We start from the raw sequence: 18,730 nt of genomic DNA on the forward strand, positions 1-18,730 counted from the left end.
CTCTGCACCTACAGTCTTCTCAAATGGCCTCAACACTCTCATTATTATTCAAATACATTTTGCAAGCAGGAGGTAATTCTGGTTCTGTGAAAACAGAGCAAAACAGCCGGGAACCCTTTAGCAATTGCATGGGATTTGGTCATGATTTCAGATGCAGCTGCTCTGTTTGGGATTGCACAACAAAGCAAACACACACATCCATTGCTCAGGTGATCCCTGTCACAGGCTGTCACTGACCCCAGACCCAAACACAACTGCAGGGTTTAGGAGAGAGCTTTGCTCTGGACATCCATCTTCTCATTTCTGTCCCTCTCTCTCTGTGGACAGCTGAAGTGGAACTAAAGTCCCAAATTGAGCCCAAGCAGGATCTCACCCTAATTAGGCCTTGAGGTACCCTTTGAAGATGAAAGGCAGGATGGAAAAACTGCTAAATAGTGTTCCTGTCTGCGGCTGGGGTGAAGATAAATTGGGCCTCAGTCTCCAACACTGATCCATTCACACTTTTAGATATGAAGAGCAAGCCAGCATGTCCTGCTCTGACAGACACTGCTGCCCTCCTTGCATCCCTTTGGGCACTCCAGAAGGACCAAGTGTGTCCCAGCTGTGCTCTGCAGGCTGACACTGCTCTGCCTTCAGAGGAGCAGCCTGTGCAGGAAAGCTCTGCTGGCCCCCAGAGCTGCAGCCACAGCTCCCAGCAGAGGGGAGAGCCCTGGAGAGCTGCCAGACGTGCTGGGCGTGTTGGCACTGACCTCTCCTCCAGTGGCCCTGTCGAGTCCTTTGGAAACGGTTCCAAAAGCCCTGGAGACAAAACAGCAGAGAAGAAAGAAGCAGTGCTTGAGGCCCTGGGAGTGAAAGCCAGCCCAGACAGGAGATCTCTGCTGCCTGCAGCGCTCACAAACACCTGGGTGCATTGACCCTTACCACAACAGCACAGCAGCCACCAGCCCTCTGCCATGCCAGGTGTGCAAGAGAAAACTGAGACCCAACACGAAGGAATTGGGCTGGAGCAAATCCCAAATGTCCACGCTGAATTGCTTTAGTTCAAAACCTGAAGTGAGCAATGGGTGTCTAAAGAACTGGAAAAGAATGCATTTCATCCTTTTCCATTTCCTGCCTAAGACCTGCAGGATCCACAAGGGCCCTGCCATCAGGCAGGTGATGCATTTTCCCCCAGAGTGCATCAGCTCTGTGTCTGTTCCTGAATGTATGGGCTCTACGAGCTGTGCTAGAATAGAGCACTCATTAGTTCATCTCTGGTTCCTGTTTCTAAACCTTTAGGTTGTTAATTCTGACCGGAAGATATTTTATGAAGCAAAATATTTGAAAGAAATCTCCGTGAGAGCTGTTGTCTGACAGTCTCCAGATGGTGAGTGGCTCTTTTAGGCAATCCAGTTCCAGACACAGAAGATCTCCCAGGTCCTGCTCCTTGCTGCAGGCAGGACACTGCCGGCCTCAGGGGCCTGTGACGGCTCCTTCTGACCACAGTTCTCAATTCTGATCAGGACTGAGAGACAGCAGGATGGCACCCCAGTGTCTGAAGGTGTTTGGAGCTCTCCTGACTTCTCCCTTGATCCTGCACCAGCACAGCCCCTGGGCTGCTTGTGCAGAAGTAGCTGCCGTGCACTTACCCTTGGCCAATCTGCTCCACTTCCAGGTATTTCTCGGCAGGCTCCTCCACGCTCACGATGTTCCCTGAAAGAAACCACGTGGAAGAGGCTCCCTCCCAGAGCGAGACCCCGCCAGAGCAGAGCCAGAATACAGCCCCACTCCCTGGGGCCGTGAGCCCCTTGGTCTCAGCTGGGGAAGGACAATAAATGCCCCTGTGACATTCAGCTGCAGAGCAACGCTGGCTGCAGCTGATGCCGAGACACACACACAGCCCCCTGCTCTGAACACAGGAACAGAGCAGACGTACTCAGCTGCACCAGGCACCACTCCCCTCTCCCCTCTGGCTGCAGGGCTGTGCTGCTGTCAGAACCTTCAGCCCAGGATCCCACAGCGGAGGGAGGTTCCGTGTCCTCTTCCCAAGCACAGGGAGGTTCAGTGTCCTCTTCCCAAGCACAGGGAGGTTCTGGGTCCTCTTCCCAAAATGCTGCAGGTTCGCCATCATCTTTCCAAGCCAGGGGATGTTCACTGTCCTCTTCCCATGCTAGGAGAAGTTCAGCCTCCTCTTCCCAAGGCACAGGATGTCCTCTGTCCTCATCCCACAGCGGGAGATGTCCTCTGTCCTCATCCCACACCATGGGGGCTTGGCCATCCTCGTCCTGCACCAGGGGACATCCACTGCCCTCGTCCCACGCCGGGAGATGTCCACTGTCCTTGTCCCACGCCGCGGGAGCCTCGCCGCTGTATTCCCACAGTGCGGGATGTTCGCCCTTGTCTCCCAGAGCAGCGGGAAGTTCACTGTCATCTACCGGCACCGAGGGAAGTTCACCAGCGTCCCCCAGAACAGCGGGGAGCTCACTGCTGTCTTCCTCCTCTTTGGCCTCCTCTTTGGGAGCAGAGAGAGCCAGAGGAGGGGCTGGTGCTGCTTTTGTGCCCTGTGGACAGATGGCAGCGTGAGGGACGGGAAGTTCTATCTCAGTGATCACCTTATTTATCCTCAGCTGCACATCCAGCTGCACAAAGCAGAAATTGGGTTTGGAGCCCTTCAAACTAACAATGGGCTAAAGTCGACAGTGCCACTTATTGTTGGGAAAACGATATTCCACTGTGGCTAAAGCTAGCAAGCAATCCTCTGCCTGCAAAACCAGACCTGCAGCTCTTCAAAAGCTCAGCAGCAGAAAAGGAGAAATCTGCTGGGGATCCCTTTGCTGCTGCTGCTGCTGCTGCAAAGACTCTGACAGGAACTTTCCATCAGCCTCCTAAGCTGGCACTCAGCTGCCACACGCCGAGCTCACAGCTTGCTGCACAGTTCCAAACACCAAAGGTTCCTTTCTCACTCACCGGAGGAGGAGCTGCTCGGAATCCACACATGAGGTGCCCTGCAACAGGAGAGGGAACATGAACCAGATGCTGTCAGGAAAAAACTGCCTGTCGTGGGAAATGCCACAGTGCAAGGCAACCCCGAGAGAGCATTTTGCTTTCCCAGCGTCCCTCCAGGAGCCACAGTCCCTTCCCACAGCAAGAGAACAGCACAAAATGCTGGGCTGGGTCAGTTTTTGGCTGGACAGGGAGTTCCCGGCTCTGCTGCCACAGACTCCCCGCTGGAGGGAACAGAACCCCCCAGGGCTCATTGCAAATGCTGTGCACGCCCCGCTGGCTGCAGACACCCCCTTTTTCAGCTGCAGCTGCTGGCAGGAGCTCTCCCAAAGCAATGGTGCCTTCATGGCCATTTGGTTACAAAGTCAGCTCGGGTCCAGAGGAAGAACAGAAAGCACACAGCAAGCCCAAAGCCACAGCACCGAGAAAACCTCGACTTACGTGCCAAGTGGGTTAAAAAATATCCCGAATAAGCCACAGAGTACAGCGTGCAAACTGCAGCAGCCACGTGCTGGATCATTTTGGCTGCGCTGCACACGTCTGTAGACTGCAGCCCTGCAAGCACACAAGGACACCCGTCAGGGCTGGGCTGGTGCTGAGAATGCCTCGGGCAGGAGGATTCTCCGGCAAGGAGCAGTGCCCAGAGCCACTGGGGACACTGAGGCCTCCGTGTCCCACAGCCACGGGAGCACCTCGGGGACGTGGCAGTGCTCCTGTGACATCACAGCAGCAGCTCACGCAGAAACCACCCAGAAGGTTCTCCTGGGTCACAAAGGAGCACAAAGAACCCTCCCAGGGCACAGCCTATTGCCCAAAGGCTCCAGGAGGAGCTCTGAAAATGCAGCAAACAGGGACACCCCATAGCCCAGCCTGAACACTGAGGAGGAACAAGGACGGGAGCACAGCAGAGGAAACAGGACCTTTAGTCACTGCTACTTCTGACTAAAGCCAGCAAGCCGTGTTCCCGCGGGGATCTTTGTTCTCGCTCTAAAAACAAGCAAGGTGCTGCACTCGAAATATACAGAAGGCAGGAACTGGGCAGGAGGTGGGATTAGGAAGGAGGAGGAGGAAGATGAGGATGAGGAGCAGGAAAAGGAGGAGAAACAGGAGGTTTCAGTGCCCCCTGAGGCCGCAGCACCCTTGGCCCCAGGACCATCGCCCCCAGCTCATCCTGCAGGTGAGAGGGGAAGGGGAGCTCGCCCCAAATCTATCGGGGGGTCCCTGAGAGGGTTTTTTATTGGGGTGTGTTTGGAGCTTGCAGATTGTGGAATTCAGCCCCAGATGTTGTCTGGGAGGCCCAAATAAACCCCGGGAGGTTTTTTTCTCTGTGTGTGTGTAGGTTTGGATCTTGCAGGACCCCAAAGCTGAGCCCCCTGGGGGATCTTTGGGAGTCCATGTGGCCCTTGCCCAGTGTCACCAGGGGGAGGACATTGTCCTGGGGACCCCCGGGGGAGCAGAGGAGGGGAACCCCTGGGACCCCCGGAGTGGGGAGAGCAGAGAGGGGCGATCCTGGAGCTGGGGGTCCCCCGGCTGGCTGGAAAGGGGGGGAGCCTGGAGAGGAGGAACCCCTGGGACACCTGGGATCTCAGAGTAGAGCATCAGGGGAAAAGGGACCCCATGGAGCCCCAACAGCCCCTGGATCATCCCTAAGCAGGACACCTGAGAAGGGGGAACCCCTGGAGCCATTGGACCCCCATCATCCCAAGGAAAGGAAACCTCTGGAACCCCAAAAGTGGAGAGATCAGAGATAGGGAACTCCTGGGAGAGTTGTTTTGGGCTAAACCTTGATACTGTGGAGATTTTCATGGACACAAGAGTCCTGCTGAGTTCTAGGGATGGACTTGGGTAGGAGGAGCCTCCAGTCCAAGGCGCTCCCACCTTGGTTTTCCCCAAACCAGGATTTTTCATTCCCAGGGTGTGGCTGGATGGCAGAGGAGGAAAAGCCCCGGAGATGCTGCAGGAGGAGGAGCTGCAAACCCAGCCCAGGGAGCCAAGTGATTGGCGTTTTTCACAATTATGGTAGCACAGGATGGTTTCTAACACCTCTCTGCCGGGGCCTGAGGAGAGTCAGGGTGAGGAAGACGGGTCCTGCCCTATTTAGGCAGCCTCGCTCTGTTCCCCTGGTGTGTGACCACAGACACAGGTTATGATCCATGGGCAGAAGGAGACAATAAAACAAAGAAAAGGGAAAGGATTCCCTAAAACTGCGGTAATTAGCCTCTGAGACTAAAGTGTACAGGAAGAACCAAGACCCAAGGACAAAGGACAGGTGAGTATTTGTTGGGATGGGGCGGATAAGGGGGGAATGAATGTGTGTGACAGAGGCTGCTGGGTACCCCAGACTTGCCAAGTGATTGCTGCAGTCTCTCACGCTGCTTTTCGCCTTTTTAGTGTGAAAAGCGGCCAGTAAAGAGACCAAGGGAGTGATAAAAAAGAGAATCCCCCCCGGGGAAACTGGGACTGGGTCTTAGGAAGAAGAGGAACCCCGTGGAGAGGAGAAGCCGAGGGTTTCCTGGCCACTGTTATAACCCATCCAAATTAAGTACCTGCAGGAAAAAGGGGGAAAATTATTAGATTGCAAAGAACTTAAGAAAAAATAGTAATACATAAAACATAGAATATCCAAAAGGAGAGAGATGCATTTGTTTTACATTTAATCTTAAAAACATAGTCCAAAATCCAGTAAAAAAGAATTAGTAAACAAAAAAAAAAAGTAAAACCAACACAACAGTCTAACTCTGTATTAACCCCCAATTTTATACTAAATCATATTATAAAACTCCAAACAGTTATAAGGAAGATAACAAACAAAGATACTCAAACATTAGAATTAATATTAAGTCAGGAAATCCAAACAAAAACTGCAGTGTATTAAAATATGTTAGCTTTAAACTATTTATTATCTAAAAAAAAGAGTATACAAATTATTAAAAATAGATAGCAATAGGGAAGTCATCCTAGAAAAGAAAAAAAAACCCAAAACCAAAAGATATATTAAAAAAATTATGACCCAGGTATCAGTCCAAAAATGAGAAAATAATGTTAAAAACTAAGAAGTGGGTTACTGTATTGAGAATTAAATAGTCGAAAAAATTAAAATTCTTCCTTTTATGTGTTACAAGTGTTTTAATGTTTCTTCTTTGTTTAATCCCATGTTTTATTAGATTACCAACGGAGTCCAAAGAATACAAGTAAATAAAAAATATTGTTCAAGCCAAATGATTTATAAAATATAAGAAGAAAGATTGTGAAAAATGCATATTTTATGACTGGCTTTTCGCAAATATTATAATGAATATTATATGTGTAATGTTAGAAAGTTATTCTGTATTCATTCTCTTAAGTAGTGTGTTAAATAAACTAGTGGTGTAAGTTTTAGGTTCCAAAATAATATTAAAATAGAGACTATGTATGTGGTGGGAGTTTGTTTTTTTTTTTTTTTTAGAATGAGATACTCACTTTGAAGAACACCTAAATCTTTAAAAAAAAAAAAAAGAATTTATAGTTTTGTTATCAAAAGAAGCTAATTCCTTCAAGCTTTACTCAGAGTCGAAGACGCCTTAAGAATTAAAAGAAAGTTTACATACAACAGACAGAGATCTTGTTTTAAATAGAATGTATGCATAACCATGGAAGATATATGAATATGCAGCCAGCTATTGTTTTTAAAGCTATTCCTTTGTCCACAAAGACTGCTTTTGGTAACTTAGTGTGCAAGAGCATCCAGACGTCCGTAATTCTTTGCTTTTTATTGTCTTATAATTATCTTAACTCTAAACTTTATTGATCTAATTATATTATTATTTTTATAACAATTTTATTATTAGGAAAGATTTAAAATTTTAATTCACAACGGCGGTGCCTGAGAGGAGGCTGTGAGCCCGCGGGCAGAGGGGCCCCGCTGGAGCAGCCTGTCCTGGCAGGACTGAGCCCGTGGCACAGTGACCCACGCTGCAGCACTCGGAGGGGGCTGTGCCCAGGGATGGACTCCGCTCCGAGAAGTTCCTGGAGAAGTCTCGGCCGGGAGAGAGCGCAGGGTGCAGCAGGGAACGACTCCTGTCCCTGAGCAGAGGGAGAAGCCCCGGGGGATGAGCTGAGCATGGCCCCATTCCCTGTCTCCTGCCCTGCCGGGGGAGGAGGTGCAGCTGGGAGCAGGGAGGCGTGGGGAAAGCTGCATTTAAGGCTCTGCACTGACTTCTCTTTCTCCTGCTCCGAGTCTTTGGAGTTTTCTGCCAGAAATCTCTGCCCTGCCCCACCCACCCACAGGGCTTCGGGCAGGTTTCCCTTTTCGGGGAAATCAAAGCGAAGCACTGATGCGCTAACGAGGGGCAGGAGAAGTGAGGCTCCTGGGCTTCCCGCAGAGGCGGAGGCACGGGAGGCGCAGGGCCGGGAAAGCCGTGGCGGGAGGCGCGGAGAAGTTTGTTTGTGTGGGCAGCTCAATCCCGGCTCGGGCCGGGCCCGTGCCGGGGCTGTTCCTCATCTCCGGCTTTCCCCTCACGCAGCCCGGGGGCGCCGAGAGCGCGGGGCGAGGCGGGGCCGTGCGCAGAGCCCGCCCCGAGCTCGCTGCCATTGGCCGCCGGTGCCGTCAGTCGCGGTTGCGGCGCGCTGATTGGTGGGAGCGGGGCGCGGCGCGGCCCCGGCGGCGGGCTGAGGGCGGCCGTGGCCGCCCAGCGCCGCCATTGGCCGAGCGGCTGCGCGGGCCCGGCAGCGGCGGCAGCGGCCGGAGCGCGGTGAGGCGGCGGCGGCGGAGCTCGGAGGCGGCCCCGGCGCAGGTGGGAGCCGCGCTGGGCTCTGCGGGGGCTCGGGGCCGGCTGCGGGCGGAGGGGGCGGCAGGGGGCTCCGGCGGCTCGCCGGTGCCGTGTCCGGCCCGTGCCGGCCCCGGGCTGAGGGCGCTGCGGGAGCGGCTGCCCGCGGTCTCCTTCCCGCCGGGGCCGGGCAGGAGCCGCTGCCGGAGCAGCGCTGGCTCGGCCCGGCTGCTGTGGGCAGGACAGAGGGGCTGCCCCGCGGCCGGGAGCGGGCGGGGAAATTCCCGTCGCCGGAGGTTCGTGTGCCCGGCGGAGAGCGAGGAGTCCTGTCAAAGTGACTTTATTGCCGAGCAGGGGCAGAGGCCGTGGGGCATTTGCCGTGCGCTCTCTGCCGTGGCTGTAGTCCGCAGCCTCCTTTTTATCCTCATTTTCCCGGCCGCATCTCCCTCTGCCTTTGCCCACCGGCTGAGTTCCTTGGAAGGTTCCGACTTCCCGATGCGCCTGGAGCCTGTCCTCGTTAATGTGCACCCTCCTTTTGTATAACAGCCGATATTCATGGCTCTGATAAGTCTTTGTTCTTCTCGGCGAATTTCGGGAATGTAGCGGGACTTTGAGCAGCTGTCTGGGTCAATTTGTAACATTTATTGGAACTGATGGATTCTCCCCTTATCTACAGGTGCCCGACCCTATCTCCAGGCAGATTCACTCCTTGACTCTGTTTTGTCCTTCCCGGGCCCTCTTTGGTTTTGGGATTATTCTCGGTGCCCTCATTCCCTGTCCTTTTGTAGCCGTTTGTGGATCAGGAGGCCTGGCTGCCACCTGCATGCCCTGGCTCAGCTGCTGGATGAGCTGCACTGCCAAGGTGTGGAGCATGGTAAAAAGATGAGAGTTGCTGCAGCACAGAAGAGGAGAAGCAGCATTCGTTTGACCCCTGGTGTGCTGGGGAGCCAGGAAACCGTGTCCCATTCCCATCCTTTCTGTGTTTGACCAATACATAAACTGCTCTCCTATTTCCTTTGTTATCCTTTTCACCACTTTTCCCTTGTCATCTCTTTACCAGCAGCAGTTTGAGTCATTTAGTTTTCCACAAACTCCTCCTTTTTCTGCTCACAGATAAACTGATCCCATCCCCTGGTGAAATGTTGTGTTCCTCATTTCAGTGGCTTGGTCGGCAGGAAAGTCAGGAGCTGGAGCTGTCTGGTTGGTTCTTCTTTCGAGGACAGCTTGCAATGTAATGATGCCATTGAAATGATAAATGGGTTCTCAGTCTCCTGGTAAGAATTTGTGAGAAATGCCAATCACTTGCTTTTTAAATGTTAGAAGTTTAATAATAGTGAAATGGTTCTAAAAGTAGGAATACAATTAGACTAATTAAAATTTAGAGTTAGGATGATTACAAGACAATAAAAACAAAGACTTACAGATGTCAGGATGCTCTCTTGGGCACTTAAGCCACAACAAGCATACCTTGTGAATAAAGGAATCACCCCTAAAAAAATACACTGTTGCATATTCATATATCCTTCATGGTTATGCATACATTTTATTTAAAACAAGAAACTCTGTCTGTTGTTGTATGTCAGCTGTTTTTTTAATCCCCACGGCGTGCTTCAGTCTGAGCAAGGCCTGAAGAAATTAGCTTCTTCTAGTAAGAAAACAATAAATTGCTCTTGTCTGGAGAATTTAGGTGTTCCTTGAGTGAATTTAGGTGTTCTCATTCCTTAACCCCCCCCCCCCCCCCCGCAATGCATATTTTCTCTTTTAACTACTAAAGCTTCATTTTATCTTCAAAGATACATTTACCATACTATTAAAATGTTAATACAGCACAACTTATCAATGTAATATAATACATATAGTAACTATCTGCGTGGAGCCAGATAACATGCATTTTTCACAAAATTTTTTTGGTTCCCAGGGGCTGGTCCATGGTGTTGTAGGATTTGTTCTGTTGGCCCTTTATCTTTTTCCCCATTTTTGAGTGCTCCCTGCAGCTGAAGTTGCATCAATTTACCATTTTTTTCTTAATCCTTCATCATATACTTGAATTCCAACTGATTTCCCTGAACTTGTTCTAGCAAAACCCCCAGTGCTCTGATACACCCTGTACAGCACAGACAGTGACAGCAGATGTTGGAGTGGGCAGAGGGATGATCCCCCCCTTATTTTAGTGAAGTTTTCACAACATTCTCCATTTGCTGTTTCCCTTTGCAGCTTCAGCCATTTCTGTTGCAGAGTCAGAGATCCTCAGCATGGGCTCTGCCTTCAGCTGTGCAGATTCCATCCGTGCAAGCAGGCAGAGCTTGGGGTGAGGGGCAGATGGAATCAGCCAATTCCTGCCCCAGGCAAGAAGAGCCAGGTACATTGTCCCCAGTTTGCCCCAGCAGTGTTAAATTTGCATTTCTGAAGCTCCTCCTGGGTGCCTGGAATGCAGCTTCTCTTCCACAGCAGCCTTCAGCAGCCTCAGTTGTGCCCCCCCCCACAATCTGATGCTTTTTTTTTTCCTTCAAATCATCTATTTATTGTTCATGAGTTAAAGGGTCACCTTTAAATCTCATCTAGTTTTGAAAATTTTGAAAAACTCTAATCACTTGGTTTTTAAAATTTTAAAAGTTTAATAATAATAAAATGGTTATAAAAATAATAATACAATTAGAATAAGGACAATTACAAGACAAAAAGAGCAAAGAATTGTGGATGTCCAGATGCTCTCGGACCCTAAGTCAAGAGAAGCTTGACTTGTGAACAAAGGAATCACCCTTAAACCAAGACACTTGTTGCATATTCATACATCCTTCATCGTTATGCATACATTCTGTTCTAAACAAGAAACTCTGTTGTATGTCAACTGTTCCCTTTAATCCCCTGGCGTCTTCAAGTCTGAGCAAGGCCTGAAGAAATTAGCTTCTCCTGATCAGAAGCCATAAATTCCTCTCCTTTGGAAGATTTAGGTGTTCTTCGAAGGGAGCATCTCATTCCTAAAAAGAAAACTCCCCCCACATACATAATCTCTATTTTAACATTATGTTGTAACCTAAAACTACACTTAACACAATATGTAAGGGAATTAATACAGCATAACTTTCTAACATTACACATATAATATTCATTGTACCATTTGCGAAAAGCCAGTCATAAATATGCATTTTTCACAATCCCACTTCTTACTGCTCAAGCCAAATGATTTATAAAGAATATTTCCTGTCCTCTTGCATTCTTTGGACTCTGTTGGTAATCAAATAAAACATGGGATTAAACAAAGAAGAAATATCAAAACACTTGTAACACATAAAAGGAAGAATCCTAATTTCTTCCACCATCCCATTTTCAATACATTACCCCACCTGCTAGTTTTTAACGTTATTTTCCCATTTTTGGACTGATACCTGGGTCATAATTTTTTTCTGATATCCTTTGTTTTTTCCAGGATGACATCCTCATTGCCATCTATTTTCAACAATCTGTACACCCCATTCTTTAGCCAATAAATAGCGTAAAGCCAACCTATTTTAATGCACTGCAGGTAATGTTTGGCTTTGCAGACTCCATATTAATTCCAATGCCTGAGCAGCTTTGTTTATTAACTTCTCTATAACTGCTTGGAGTAATTTAATATGACTGAGGATATAATTTGGGGTTAACACAGAGCTAGACTGCTGTGCTTGTTTTACCTTTTTTTTTTACTAACTGTCTCTTTACCGAATCTTGGACTATATTTCTAAGATCAAATGTAAAACAAATCCATCTCTCTCCTTTTGGACATTCCATGCCCCAAGTATTACTACTTTTTCCTAAGTTCTTTGTATGTGATAATTTTCCCCCTTTTTCCTGCAGGTACTTAATTTGGATGGGTTATAACAGTGGCTGTTGACATGGGGGTGTGTAACAAAAAGGAACTTTGGTTTCTTTCCATGTGATACTTTCTGTAGCATTTGTGACACGATCTTGCTGCTATCTCAGAAGGGAAAAGACAACAAATGAGAGACAGAAACAGGAATGACAGAGGTCTGGCATGGCTTATACCCCCACCTCCCCTGCCTGTGGGGCTGCTGCCCACAGCAGGTACGTGTGATCTTCTCGCTGGTGAGTACAGTGCTCAATCCAGGCTTGCCCTCTGTTTCCCTTGTCACTCCTTTTTTACTCATTTCCAGGCAAATTGTTTTTGACACCTTTTAACTGTGGTTTTCCACCATTCCTCAGGTATCTCTCAGTCCACAGGCATTGATAATCCCCATCTACAAAAGCAATTTATTACTTCAGTTTTTGAGGTCTTTCTGTATAGGGGATTGATTCAGTACTCAATACTTCTTGCCACAAGAACATAGATTTTGTGAGCTACAATGCCAATTATTCTCATAATTTAAACATTCACTTATAACCCAGCTGCCATGTCCAATGTGGGGATGAATCAAATAAAGTATACAGCATAGTGTTAATGGCAATTTCCCTTCTTGCCTGTACAAGCCACAGGCTAAGGCCAGACTATAAGAACTCTTTGACTCAAACACTCCCGATCCTCCTGTTTGAAGTGGCAGTGTTCCTCTGCCAAGGAGGTGTCGGAGGCGTCTCAGGGCTTATTCAGGCAGGGCTTAGAACCAGTGATGCAAGCTTTGCCTTATTTCTCAGTTAGGTGTTATTCTTTGTACCTGCCTTGGATCATTTGGGTCTTCCTAAACCATTACCACCCAGTCCTGGGTGAAAGTTAATTTGGTATCACCTGGTTTAGATGTGATAGTCCATTCCTCACGTTTCTTCACAAATTCTTTTATTTTGCTGGCATGAATTCACCCTCTTTTCCATGGTTGGGATTGCTGCTTTAGTAGTACCTGGAAAGGACTTCTTAATAACACAGTGTTAAAAGAAAAGAAAAACAATACTGCATTAACTTTCACCATTAGTTTTCTTCAAAACTTTCTGGGTTTAACTAAAAACTTTTTCTATAGCTGCTTCTTCTTCTTGTATCCATCTGTGCTAATTGCTGCAGAGGCCAATTCTTCTTCTTGTGAGCTATAATTAGTTAAATAAAAAAAAGACTAGCCCAAATTTAACACAAGATGTATCACATCTCTTGGTTTTTTGCTTTTTAGGCAACATCCAACTGTTTTAGTCTTACAGACCCATTCTTCAGAACAAAAGCCTCCTTTCCTTAATAACAAAAATCAGAAGGAAAAAAAAAGAAGTCTTGTTTAAGAAAATAAAGCACATTGTGAGAGTCAGCTATCTCTGCTTTGATCTTATCTCTATTGGTGGTCCAGCTCTCCCTCTTTTTCACAGCTTTGCCTTTGACTGTACTTCCTCACTCCCCTCCCCTTGTTGTCACTCTGTCTAGCAGGAATGGAGGAGAACTCACAGATAGCGACGGTATGGGGACTTTGGGGTGTATTTCGCTCTCCCTCTTTCTCTTTCTCTTTGTTTCCCTTTCTCTCTCTTTTTCTCTTTTTCTCTCTTTTTCTCTCTTCTTCTCTCTTTTTCTCTCTTTTTCTTTCTTCTTCTCTCTTTTTCTCTCTTCTCTCTTTTTCTCTCTTTTTCTCTTTTTCTCTCTTCTTCTCTCTTTTTCTCTCTTTTTCTCTTCTTCTCTCTTCTTCTCTCTTTCTTCTTCTCTCTTCTTCTCTCTTTCTTCTTCTCTCTTCTTCTCTCTTCTTCTCTCTTCTTCTCTCTTCTCTCTTCTTCTCTCTTCTTCTCTCTTTCTTCTTCTCTCTTCTTCTCTCTTCTCCCTTTCTCTCTCTTTCGCTCTCTTTTTCTCTCTTCACATTTCAACATCCACATTCCAATATCAGTCCACTTTCTAACATTAGTCCTACATCCTGGAGAGGTGAGTCTGCCAATCACCTCTCCCTCCTTTTTCAACTTCCTTACAAATTTAATTACTTTTGTTATGTGTGTTCTGCAGGCCTTTAATTCACGGCACCCTCCACCAAGGGCTACCAGCTACCCACAGCTGACAGTGCTAAAACTAAAGACTTATTTTGCTGTCACAATTTTCCATTCACAAGCTTGAAAGGGTTGTAGGAACAAGGTAAACAAAAACTTACTTCTGAAGTGATCTTGCCTGCAATAAAAAATTTAAGGCAATCCTTGTTAGTGCAATATAATTTGCAAAGAAGCCAAGGTTTGATTTGGGAAGGGCATCTGAGGACACAGAGCATGAGTTTTACAAATCTATAATTTGAAGAGGGAATAGACAAAATGTGGATACAGTGGGGGAGACAGCAAGTAAGGAATTTATCTCTGCAATACTCTCTTTTTGACTGCCAGGAGACACTCTCTGAAGAGGTTCTTACAGTACAAACAATAACTGGATGGGAAGAGGCACTCTTGAATTTAAGCTTTGGTGTCAAAATAGGAAACTGCCCCTGAGCACTGCAGTGCTGGAGCACCCTGCCTGCAAACTCACCAGAGGCAAGCCACTGCTGCCACGCTGCAGGGCTGCCTGCAGCACAGAGGGAACCATGGCCAAGCCCTCCCTGCAGGCCTGGGTAATCCACACAAGGAATCACAATTGCTTCATAGCTCTCTAACTCATTCAAGAAATAGGAAACTGTAGTAAACAGAGATCTCCCTCACCATCTTTTTCATATGTGTGTGTCACACACCCACTGTGATGCTGGAAGTAACAAATTGTTTACATTAGAAGATACTGAAACTTTTTCTTCATTTAGATTTGTAGTTTCCCTTTTCTATATGTAGCCACCTCCCATTGTGGGAAAAAAGGAACCCTATTTTTTTACAAGTGTTTTGTATGCACAATTTTATTTGCTCTTCTAGATACACTGCAAGTAGTTAGCACTTCCAGAAAAACTAGCAAACAAACAAAACAAAAAAACTAAGAAAGCAAAACACATTTGGGTACTTGAAAAAGGACTGGTTGGAAGGAAAATTGTTTCTCATTGACCTACCAAGCAGTTGGTGTTACCTTTAGTTTAACTTTACACACTGAGAACAGTTGATTGAACAGCTTGCATTGACTCAAATTAATAGCAGGTTTTGCTATGTCACAGGTGTAAACTAGTTTTTCAATCCTAGAGTACAGTAAGTTATGTATTTCAAGATAAAAATCACAAAGCAAATTGGAAGAAATTTAGTACTGCATGAGGTGTGCACACAATTACAATTAATTTACCTCTAGAAGTCAGTTTATGACTTTCCTCTACTAGGATTGCAGTAGCTGCTATAGCTTGAATACACACTGGCCAGCCTTGATTTACTGGATCCCACATCTTTGATAAATAAGCCACGGGTCTCTTTACTCCTCCCCACTCTTGAAACAAAACCCTATGAGCTACCCCCTTTTTTTCATTTACATACAAATGAAAGAGTGTTGCTAGTGAAGGTAAGCTTAAAGTTGATATTGGGGCTAGTTTTTACTTCTTTTTTCTTAGTTTTTCATTACCCTTTTTGATCCATTTTATATCATCTCCCTCTGTCAGTTTTTTTTATTAGAAAATTTTACTGCCTGTGTATTTCCTTCAATCCACAATCTATAATATCCCAATAATCTGAGTATCTTTCTGATTTCCCCCTTTGAAGGGGGAGGGGGAAGGGATAGAATCCCTGTGTTTCAGTCTGGGTTGAGCTTCCAACTACCCTTACTAAGCAAGTGTCCAAGATATTTTACCTCTGATTCTACAAATTGCAGCTTCCCTTTTGATACCCTTAATCCTTTTTCCCCAAGAAAATTCAAAAGATTTATAGTAGCCTCTCCAGCTTCAGCTTCCCCAGAAAGTAAAAGATTATCCACTTATTGGATAATTTATATTTCAGGGGGAGTGGGGAAAGTTTGTAGTATTGTTTCTAAAGCTTGTCCAAATAAGTTTGGGGATTCTGTAAGCCCCTGTGGTCGTTTTGTCCATCTTAATTGCTGTTTTCTCCAGTTAGTGGGTCCTTCCATTCAAAAGCAAAGATAACTTGCTCTCCTGGGCTAATGGGCAAGCCCAAAAGGCATCTTTAAGGTCCACTACACTAAACCACTGATGCTGGGGAGGAACTTTACTGAAAAGAGTATAAGGATTTGGTACCACTGGATAGCGGGTCTGAGTTCTTTGTTAACCTCCCTTAAGGCTTGTACCAGTCTATAGCTCCCATCAGGCTTCTTTACTGGGAGTATTGGGGTATTATGGGGAGACATACAAGGTTCTAATGTCCATCCTTTGTTAGTCCTTCTATTACTGGCTTTAAACATTCCCGTCCTTCTAAAGATACAGGATACTGCCATACATGTATGGGACAATTTTTTTTTCCTCAGTTGTAATCTTTATGGGGTCAATATTTAATCTTCCCCTATTTCCCTCCCCAGCCCAAACTTCCTTGTTAATTCTTCTTCCATCCTCCTGGCCTAGTTTTAAAAGTCTAGCTGTCATCTTCCCATCTTCTGGAACAACCCCTATTCCTAATTTCACCTGTAAATCTTGTCCCAGTAAATTGCTACCTGCCCCTGGGACCAAGAAAACATCCCTCATCCAAAATTTAGTTTCTCCCTCTATTACCACATTTTTAATAACGGGTACGGTGAAACTCTCTCCTTTTGCTCCTGTTACTATTACGGTATCTTTGCTTACACTATAACCTTTTGGAATATTTAACAGAAAGGTTCTTTTTGCCCCTGTGTCTACCACAAATTCCAATTCTTCTTCTAGGGGACCCACTCTTGAAATTATCTCAGCATTCCCCACCTGGACCCACCTGCGCCCCCCCTCGGCCCCATGGCCCCGCGAGGGGAATTTGGGGAGGTGGGAGTGGGGCAGCGCCAAGGCCGGGCCCCCCCGCGCTGTCCTGGCGGGAGCGGCTGCAGTGGGGACCGAGTGCGGGCGGGAGCGGCCGAGAGCCCAGCGCTGCCCCAGCCCGACCTGCCCCAGCTCCATCCCTGCCCCTGCGCTGGGATGCTGTGGGGCTGGGGGGAAGAGGGAGCCGGCAGTGGGTGCTGGGCCTGGGGGCAGGAGGAGAAGGGAAGGAGAAGCAGGCTTGAGGAACAGAATGGTCAAACGATGCAGGTGGCAGGAGAAGGTGGGATTTTGCAGGATAAGGAGGAATGGCAGTAGGAAGAGGAGTGTGAGGAAGAGCAGGCACACAAGAGGAGGAGGAGGAGGAGCAGAAAGAGGAAGCAGCAGAAGGTTCCACCAGTCCTTATAGGTGCAGCCTCCCCCCAGCCCCAGGAGTGCTGCTCCCCCCACATGCAGCAGGTGACTGTGGAGGTGGATCCACGATTTTCACGGGGTGAATCTTGGTGTTTCTGAGTTTTCTTGGGCTAAATGTTGGTGCTTTGGTTTTATGTGGCAGCTGAATCTTTACCTTTTGGAGGAGGATTTGCTGAGCTGTTATGTTTGGGGTGTTTTTGTTCTGTGTCTTGGAAGTTTATGGGATTTTTGGGCTGAATCTTGGTGCTTTGGAGGTTCTTACAGACACAAGATTCGCAATGACTTCCTGAGATGAACTTGGGCAAGGAGAAACCTCCAGTCCAAGGTGCTCTCCTCTTGTTTTTTCCCCAAACCAGGAGTTTACATTTCCAGGGCGTGGCTGGATGGAGGAGGAGGAAAAGCCCCGGAGATGCTGCAGGAGGAGGAGCTGCAAACCCAGCCCAGGGAGCTGCGGGGAGGAAAGAGCCCCCCTGAGCCAGGAAGGCGGGCGGAGATCCAGGCGGAGCTCGGAGCTGGTGGAGAAGCCTCATGGCAGGGAGAAGCCCCACAAGTGCTTGGAATGTGGGAAGGGTTTCAGGTGGAGCTCCAGCCTCATCCGGCACCAGAGGATCCACACTGGGGAGAGGCCCTACGAGTGTGGGGTGTGTGGGAAGAGGTTTCAGAGAAGCTCCCATCTCCTCAGACACGAGCGGAGTCACACAGAGGAGAGGCCCTTCCGCTGCTCCGACTGCGGGAAGGGCTTCAAGCACAACTCCAGCCGCATCAGGCACCGGCGCATCCACACCGGGGAGAGGCCCTACGAGTGTGGGAAGTGTGGGAAGGGCTTCAGTCACAGGTCTAGCCTGGTTGACCACCAGGTGATCCACACTGGGGAACGGCCCTATGAGTGCTTGGAATGTGGGAAGAGCTTTGGGAGGAGCTCAGGCCTGAGAACACACCAGCGCATCCACACTGGGGAGAGGCCCTACGAGTGTCCCCAGTGTGGGAAGAGGTTTCGGACCAGCTCCAGTGTCCTCCTACATGAGCGGATTCACACAGAGGAGAGGCCCTACCGCTGCCCCGACTGCAGGAAGGGCTTCAAGCAAAACTCCAGCCTCACCGTGCACCGGCGCATCCAGACCGGGGAGAGGCCCTACGAGTGTGGGAAGTGTGGGAAGAGCTTCTCACAGAGCTCAGCCTTGACCCAGCACCAACGGAGGTGCCACTAAGGGAAGCCCTGTGAGTGCCCCGAGTGAGGGAAGAGCTTGGAGTGAGGGAAGAGAGTGAGGGAAGAGCTTGGTGCGCTGCTGCAGCTCCATCCATGGGAGGATCCAGGCTGGATGATCCCCAGTGACCCCCGTGGGGCAGAGCCCTGGTGCCCCCGTATGGGGATAAAACAGAGAGTAAAGCAATGGAGCTGATAAGGGGGCCTGATATCTGAGGCCTGACTGAGCAGAAACTGTGGGAGACACAGACACACTTGAAGTCTCCCTGGGCAAGAAGTGGCCAAGCAACATGGTGTGAGTCTTTGTGATAAAAGAAATGTTCCCAGGTTACTGGATGTCACGAAGAATGTGTAACCAATGGGAAATTGCTACCAAAAACAGAGCCCTCTATAAGCACCATACAAGTAAATCCCTGTATAAACACCTGGTACACTCAATAAAATTGGCTTTGGTCTAAACTCGGGTGTCCCTGTCTCTCCATGGTGGATAACCCTGTTGTGGGTGATCCCCGTTGGGTGGGGGAAGGTGCTGGAGGGATTTCTTTCCCTTCTTCTGGTGCTGCCGTGGTTTGGTTGGTAATAAATTCCCTCCCTGTGCCCAGGCCGGGTCTGTTGTCCCCGTGCCGGTGCTCGGGGCGGGATCTCTCCCGTTCCTTCTCTGCACTGCC

General features: G+C 48.2%; 1 protein-coding gene across 1 annotated transcript; it reads left to right on the forward strand.

Annotated features, from left to right (window-relative positions):
• The first annotated feature begins 7,690 nt into the window (after window positions 1-7,690).
• Window positions 7,691-18,519, forward strand: LOC146764745 (uncharacterized). Its single transcript, XM_085563674.1, has 2 exons — window positions 7,691-7,754; window positions 17,231-18,519. The coding sequence occupies exon 2, from the start codon at window positions 17,242-17,244 to the stop codon at window positions 18,064-18,066; it is 825 nt and encodes a 274-aa protein (XP_085419800.1). The 5' UTR covers window positions 7,691-7,754; window positions 17,231-17,241; the 3' UTR covers window positions 18,067-18,519.
• Window positions 18,520-18,730: the final 211 nt, after the last annotated feature.

This window comes from Lonchura striata, chromosome 31 (assembly GCF_050655825.1).
Source record: "Lonchura striata isolate lonStrDom1 chromosome 31, ASM5065582v1, whole genome shotgun sequence".
NCBI lineage: Eukaryota > Metazoa > Chordata > Aves > Passeriformes > Estrildidae > Lonchura > Lonchura striata.